The following is an 8356-nucleotide window of genomic DNA, read 5'->3' as shown; positions in this document are numbered from 1 at the left end:
TTGAGAAAAATTGTGATAGGGCCAGTCCGTTTCTGGACACCTGATAATAGCAAAAAGTTGATTTTAGCATCAAATCGTAGAGCTCCATGTGTAATACAACGTACGAAAATTTTATTAAAATATACAGGGTGGTTTCAAAGTTATTACCCTAAACGTTAATTTCTAGGTACCCCTTTGACCCCCGATAACTCCGTTAGAGGGCACATTAGGAAAAAAATTATAGGAAGGACTAGCTTTATTTTGACTTCCCCTATACACCACCGAGAGATTAGGAGGTACTTACCGGACACCCTGTATAGTGAAAATTCAGCTTGCCGAAACAAAATGTCGCGAAATGGTAATTTCCCAGCTCTTTTTTCTGGCCTACGTTGTCATTTTTTATTTCACATCTGAAAATAATATAACTGTTAATGAAAACGTGTTGAACTGCTTTGAGAATTGCTCCAAGAAAGAGAGTAGTGGCAGTTTCAGTGGTTAATTTAATTTTAATACTTGTTCAAACAGTGTATTTAATATCATTGTGGATAACCAAAAGTTATTGTAAATATTGCTGAATAAACTTTTATAAAATACAACTTGATTAACACTTTTAATCTAAGGATTAAAAGTATCAACTTTAGCTCCTAGGATTAAAAGTGAATACTTATTGCTAAGATATCATTTTATTTCTCAGTAAGGAAAATATCAACCTTAGAGACTTCTCAGACGGTCAAAAAATTTCATACATTTGTGACGATTGGAGAAAAAAGTATGTATACGAATCACGAAAGGTTGATATGGTTAGAGCCTACTATTTGTCATGAGAAAACAGTGCTGCTGCAAGAAGGCAATATCAAATCGATTATCCCGACTTGAAAAGAAATGTTTGCAAGATAGGCTTAACATTTAAGACATTATGGGAGATTTGTACACCAAATAGCCACAAATACGTCATATGTATGTAAAAATCAGGTGCCTAAACACCCATAAGAAATTAAATTTATTCCTTGAAATGACGTACGTTTCTCAAAAAAGGAAACGGCAGTGACTAATGTTTTCTTGGATAACCTTAATCAAATTTTAGCCTAGTTTATAAATTATTTACTTACAATTAGATTTCCAGTGATACCAGTCAAGTACGTTCCCATAAACGATATCTTATCATGATTTCATGACTTCTATATTTACCCATTTGCAAGTGCGTATCTACTTTTTTTTTAAGAATGAGTCTCCTTTAATAACAAAGGAATATATTTCGCTTGTTTACCTTGAAAGGTGAAATATCCAGGAATTCTTCCGCATTTTTAAAGGTTTCACAAGGGAAAACGATGATAACAGAATATGTCATTGTCTTACAGAAAAAGTTACGATTTACATCCAAAGGATTTTACATTTTCGCACTTATTTTGCTTCATGTCGAACTTGGTGCAATGATTGCCATGGATATTGCGGCTTACCATAGTCGACGGGTAGGAAATTGGCAGTGGTTGAATCGAAAACATATTGGATATAAAGACACGATGTTAAAAGTACAATTAATTATTACATTGCTGATGCTCCGGTCAATTTAGAGATCAAAATAATTGTGTTATTAATGATATTGGGTTTGTGTATCGAAGTTGCAGTTTGGTTTTTGTTTATTTTCTACACTAAGAATGTTATTTGATGCGATTAGTTTCCTCTGAACATAATTTTCGATATAACATTTCAAACTTGTGAAATTCCCACCGCTATCTATCACTATACTCGTACATTTATTGTTTTTAAATAATTCATACGAATAATCCGCGATACGTGACGTTTTTTGGAGGTACGGCTAAATATGTTCTACATAATTCTAAACTAAACCTGTCGACAACGATAAAAGTTCTGTGTGTAGTTGTTTTTTTGTATTAGGATTCTTAGCATATCTTAGCATACGATCTTTCACATCATCTATGGGATTTTATTAATTCATCACGACGATATGCGCCATACATAAAAAAATATAATTGCATATTTATGATTTAAATAACTCGTACCAGTAATTTAGATGGTGAACTTACTCAAGATTTCCGCTCATCTGAATTTGCTGGAGTGATTGAAATATGAAATAATATTTTTCAAAATGCTTGTAACTTTTAAACAAAAACGAAATGGACCTATATTCATATAAGAAAAAATGTTTGAAATTCGCCTAGCTGCCTTGCAAAAAACAAGGAAAGTGCCCATTTTTTAATTTGTTTATAACTATCGCATTTATTGTTAAAATTTTATAAAACTATGACAAGTTGAGGGTTTTATCATACTTTAAAAGTGTGCCAAAAGTGGGCGCTGTAGGTGCAATAGCTTTCGCACAATTCAATTTGTTTATAACGGAGGCTCCAAAAGTTATTAACTTTAAGCTTCTGTACAGGCGTTAATTTTCAACCAAACATGATTCTGAAAGCGTCATTGTAATCTTAAAGGCGTAATTAAGCGACCTATTAAAAAATATCACCGTTCTTTTTGACATTAACATTCTCAAATTGTGCGTTAAAAAATCCTGCGTTTTTCACTTATAAACAATTTGAATAACATTGTTGCTATTTATGCTATCTCACCGAAAATAGATGCAATGGATAGCTGGCAAAAAAATACAGTTTTAAAATAAAAAACGTATCCTCTACGACCAACAGGAACCAAGATAAGAATTTTTTTAAATCGTAGCACAATTGTTAAATTGTCCGCTGGCCGGTGGCGTAGTGGTGGGGGAAGCTCGTCCAAGTGAGTCGCGCGCGCGAGAAAATTAAAGTTCAAATTGATGCGCGCTGTAAATTTTGCTTAAAATTTCAATTTCGGAATTATTTTACTGTTATTAAATAAATAAATGAAACTATCGTTCATTTAAAAAGTAATTTTTTTACATATTAAGACAAAGTAAACTTGTTTTTTCAATATTTTGTTAGCTATTTAATTACGATTTAAATGTAAAATTAAAGTAAAAATTCATAAATTATTTTCAAATTCGCTCGCGGATAGGACTTTTTTCGAGTTTCTTTTTTATCTTCGTTAATTTTCCTGGTGTATTTTGTAAGATTGTTGTTTGACAATTTATACAACAGATATAGATATTGGACACCTCTGGGCATTTAATTTATTACCTTTAATCTAGCTGTGCTTAGCGCAAGGGGAACCACTTAAACTATCTCATTTTCTCCACAATCTTTGTACTTCTCCACATCACTTTCCACGAAAGATTATCAGGTCCCTATCTACGATCTATCTACTACCGACAGCGAAGAAAGATGTTTTTATATTTCTCGGTAATAACAGATAATCAATAAGCAAACACATAAAAATATATTTTATCATAGATTTCATATAAAAAGGTGATATTTCATGACGATGCCACAGTTAGATTCGACTTGGTTGAGTAGTTACCTTCAAGAAGAAACATGTACAAGATACTCGTTTGTGCGGTGCTGGTTTTGCCATACGTGCATTCTCTTCCGGTATGTATACACTTTTCCTATGTTTCCGGGACAATTTTTTTGAATTTCCCGCCGATTTACATTGTGAAAACAAAGACTGCGTGATTTTTACTCCGATATCATTTCCAAGGTTGAGCAAGAGAACAGCACTTCCTATTTTGCGCACCCAATGGACGTACATTTTACCGGCGGTTCCACCAGGATAATAGGGGGTGAGGAAGTCGAAGCTCACGCTTATCCCTTCCAGGCAGTCCTCTTGATCTACAAAGGAGAGGCGGAGTATTTTTGCGGGGGTACGTTGATATCAAACCGGCTGGTACTCACCGCGGCCCACTGTGTTATAATGTAAGTGAAAAGAATTTGTTTAAAACTCGTTGGTTAAATTGGCTACAGTGGATTCTTCGAGCTTTTGCAGCTATTGGACAGCCACTGTAGGCGCAATATGTGAATTAATTGTGACTCAACTGATTGCCGTGTGATTTGTGGATTTTTCGCTTAATCTGGGATTTGTCGATAAAGCCTAATTATCTATGTGGTCTTTATTGGGAAATATTTATTGATTCGTTGATTAAATTTCAGTACCACACCGAATATAAATAATTTGTTTTAGATAATATACTTAACTTTATTGCACTGCGTGATAAAATAAAATCGTTCGCATTCAACTTACAGTTAAAAATAATGCGCTTCAGACTAGTCGTGTTTTTTCTTTCTTAAATAATTATTAGGCCAGGAAAATAAGCTGGGAATTGACCATTTCGCGACTTTTTGTTTCGGCAAGCTGAATTTATCACTATATATGCTAAAAATATTATGTACAATAACATATTAGTTTCCACAGTCATAAAAATGGGGGGAAGATTGTTTACAGGGTGGTTAATTGTATAATTTTTCGTAAATTCAGGTTTTTCGCTTATAACTTTTTTCCGTTAATTTCCACGAGAAAACAGTAAGGTACTTTTTTTTTTTTGTCTTCATAAGACCTATAAAACTAGCCCTCGAGTGTCAAAAAATATTGAGTCAACTTTGAAGCGATGTACTCTTTCCGTACCGTAATTTTCTTTATTTTAAATTAACGAAATTGATTAAAAGTTGATACCCCCAAGATTGGTGTAGTCCTCGNATGGGGATACGCCACGCCTTTCGCGCATTTCGCGGCTCATGAGATGTTAAAAGACCTCTACCGTTGTTTTTTTAACGATAACTTCCTTCATTTTAAAGCTGTTAAGACGATCTTAAAACGATTTTACGAAAAAATTCGACAGCTAAAAGTACTGTAAAATTGAATATTTTTTAAAGCGTTATTTTTGAGATTAAAGGGTTTAAAAAATATGACCTTCGACCTCAACTACAAACTTCTAGCAGCGACATCTCTGTTAATTTTTATCCTACACAAATAAAAAAACAAAATATTATGTGAAAAAAAATTTAAACTTTTGTACTCTTGAATATTTTTCGTATCTTTCTTACTTTTAAAGTTATTTTCAAAAATGTTATTTCTTGTATAATATATTGTTGGTACATAAAAAATGTAAATAGTAGAAGGACAGCTTTTAATTTTAAATCTCGTGAAAAATTCATCAGTTGTACTGATTTTTTTTCCGAAAATGCGAATTAACAATTTTATTTTGATCATAACTCTGTTAATTTTTATGCTATTGACTTAAAGTCGAGTTCATTTTAAAGATTTTTTAAAGTACTTTAAAACATGTTCTGAACATTTTTCTTGAAAAATAGATTTTTTTTGGTTATTTTGCGTTAAATGCTTCCAATTTAGTTTCTGGCGGACATAAAATTATTTTCAACCAACCGTATCTCAGCACCTATTGCACCTACATAAATGAAAAAAAAATTCAATCTTTTTCTTTTTCTATAAGCTTCATTTTCTTCGAGATCATTTTTTTTCACAGAATGTCTATTTTCCGAGTTATTCGAGAAAAACTACTGAAAAACGTCTTTTTTTAATAAAACATGTACATTTTCAATCACCAATAACTCTAATTTTGACTAATCGAAAAATGTTCATACGATACTTTTTGCTTAAAATTGATTCATTTTTCACCCCCTAGAAGGGGTGTGGCTTCCACCCCTTGAGCAAAAGCGCTCATCGGCACTATATAACTTTTGTTTCTTGAGCTATTTTCTGCTCACAGTCCAAGTTTCACGTCAATCGGTTCTATCCGAAAAAATTCGGGGCCTTGGTTCCCTGGACTAACATTATGTCGAAGACATCTCTCTACAAACAGTTCACTGATCACATTTCCAACGTTCTAGGCCTCATCGCGGGCTGGGGGACGACGAGAACCGGCCAGCAGGGTGTAACCCCACTGCTGAGGTACGTGGTGAGCGACATCCTCACCAACGACGCTTGCAAAAGCATCCAACCTTACGACCTGGTCATCCAGCCCACCCACCTGTGTCTTTCCGGTCTCTCGGGCACCGTTAAAGTAGGCACCTGCAATGGCGACTCTGGAGGGCCCCTCGTCGTTAACGGCGCCCAAGTGGGAGTTGTATCTTTCGGCTATTCAGATTGCGAGGTGGGAAATCCGTCTGTCTTCACCAGGCTGTCGGAATACAGGGATTGGATTCGAGAAAATTCCGATGTAGACGTTTGATTACGATAGTTACATGTAAAATAAATTTTAGTTAAGTTATTTAAGTGTTATTATTACGAGAGTGCTCAGTTTTAATCCTTGGGACGGTGCGGGAAGTGTGACTCCATGGGCGTATCATTTTAGAGGTTCCCAAAAATTGTTAAGTACATAGAACAGCAAGTAAGTAGTCAGTGATATAAATTTGTATCCAACTGGTAGGTAGGTACTTTTATATTTATACTAGACTATCTACTACCACCTGCGCAGACTTTTTTCGTCTTTATTTATTATGTGGCGTAGGGAAATGCTTGTGTTAAACGAACAAGTGGTAACTGTAAAGTAAAACCAGTAAATCTACTAAAAGTACAAACTGTACAGTTTAGTAAAACTGCTTTTCTTACGAGATTTGTTAATACTATTTTTTCACATTTTATGTTAGTAGGTAATTATAAGCAAACAGTGATATAATAACAGTTAAGTTTCAATTTTGTGAGCAGAATTGATTCTAAGTTATACAGGGTGTGGCGCGTATAAATAAATAAGAAGTGGATCTTATAAGTGGAAGGGCGAAATGGGCGGTGACTATTAGACGCCTTCATTATAGCCATCCGTCTCTATCGCACGGATTTCTATGACTTTCTTTATCGCTCTCACGTAAGGGCCGATGAACCATGGGGACTTTCCGACCCTGTATCACAAATATCGTTACAGTCTGTAATTCCGTTGGTTTTCAACAAATCTTGACGATTTTTTTTTAACGTAAAGAGTTATTTTCATAAGCTTTCTGAATATGTAATAGTATATAACTATATCACGCGCGTGCGTCGTATATTTCATTTTGCAACTACGGCAAAAAAATATAAAACTTTCCAGGTTGCAAATTTGAAATTTAAAAAAAAATTATAGATTTCAATGTATTATTATGAAATCTACCATGAAAAAAATCAGTGCGGTTGTGGAAGATGCTCGGGACCGTCCAGACTAATAATTAGTTAATTTGTTTATAAGGCCATAACTTGTAAACTATTCAACTTACCGATTCCAGATTTCATGTGAGTTATTAGACAGTGATAAGGAATGAGAGGATGCGATACCAAAACGTTTTGGTAATAATAACGCAGTCTATAAATGCTTAATTCAAAAGTCATAAATAAACTTCTTCTGTTTATAGCTTTTGATCTAATCTATATTTTTTGACGCTCGAGGGCTAGTTTTGTAGGTCTTTTCAAAAAAAGTATTTTACTGTTTTCTCGTGGAAATGAACGGACAAAAGTTATAAGCGAAAAACATGAATTTACGAAAAATTATACAATTAACCACCCTTTAAACAGTCTTCCCCCCATTTTTATGACTGTGGAAACTAGTGCTGGCAAAAACCGGAAAAAAGTGAAACCGGTTAACCGGGTTCCGTAAAAACCGACTTCAGATAAAACCGGTTAGTCGAATAGTTGCTAAAACCGGTTATTCGAATAACCCGTTACTTGAATCGCCAAAACCGGATATCTGAAAATCGGTGCTTTACAATGACAGACCCGGAGAAATCGTCTAAAAAAAAAGGTCTTTACAAAACTCTGGAAGTCAAATTTGTTTACGAAGTAATCGATCTCCAAAAAAAAAAAGGTCAATTGCAATCGGACAAATCGATGTCTAAAAAGTAGATCATCGAATAATCGGATATTTGAAGATTCGAATAACCGAATAACCGGTTTTCGGATATTTGAAGAATCGAATAACCGAATAACCGGTTTTCGGATTTCATAAAAATCCGAATTATCCGAAACCGGTTAACCGACTATCCAAAAAACCGATTTCAGTTGCCAGCACTAGTGGAAACTAATATGTTGTTTACATAATATTTAGCATCTACAGGGTATCCGGTAAGTACCTCCTAATCTCTCGGGAGTGTATAGGGGAGGTCAAAATAAAACTAGTCCTTCCTATAATTTTTTTTCCTAATGTGCCCCCTAACGGAGTTATGGGGGGTCAAAGGGGTACCTAGAAACGTTTAGGGTTATAACTTTGAAACCACCCTGTATATTTTAATAAAATTTTCGTACGTTGTATTACACATGGAGCTCTACGATTTGATGCTAAAATCAACTTTTTGCTATTATCAGGTGTCCAGAAACGGACTGGCCCTATCACAATTTTTCTCAAAATTTTGACAGAAGTAATTTTATCAAACTGAAAATATTATTATTAGATACTCTGAAGGTTTTTCTTTAAAAATGGTACTCTTTATTTATTTCGAAAAAATGAACGGTTTGCGAGATAAATCGGTTTTGAAAAAAATTGGTAACAAATACAACAACAATTAAAATTTATTTTTTT

At 34.1% G+C, this 8356-nt stretch overlaps 2 protein-coding genes across 2 annotated transcripts in view; both read left to right on the top strand.

Annotated features, from left to right (window-relative positions):
- The window catches only part of LOC108906813 (brachyurin-like), a 16273-nt gene extending 10188 nt beyond the window's left edge, over positions 1-6085 (top strand). Inside the window, exon 4 of the mRNA XM_018710209.1 lies at positions 5706-6085. Coding sequence (XP_018565725.1) covers positions 5706-6046 — 341 coding nt within the window. The 3' untranslated portion in view covers positions 6047-6085. The remainder of the gene's footprint in view (positions 1-5705) is intronic.
- Positions 3339-8356, top strand: part of LOC108906798 (brachyurin) — a 17128-nt gene continuing 12110 nt past the window's right edge. Inside the window, exons 1-2 of the mRNA XM_018710168.1 lie at positions 3339-3452; positions 3562-3776. Of these exons, the coding sequence (XP_018565684.1) occupies positions 3396-3452; positions 3562-3776 (272 nt within the window). The 5' untranslated portion in view covers positions 3339-3395. The remainder of the gene's footprint in view (positions 3453-3561; positions 3777-8356) is intronic.

The sequence above is a fragment of the Anoplophora glabripennis genome, unplaced genomic scaffold, assembly GCF_000390285.2.
Source record: "Anoplophora glabripennis isolate ALB-LARVAE unplaced genomic scaffold, Agla_2.0 scaffold59, whole genome shotgun sequence".
Lineage (NCBI taxonomy): Eukaryota > Metazoa > Arthropoda > Insecta > Coleoptera > Cerambycidae > Anoplophora > Anoplophora glabripennis.
This window is presented reverse-complemented; position numbering and strand designations above follow the sequence as displayed.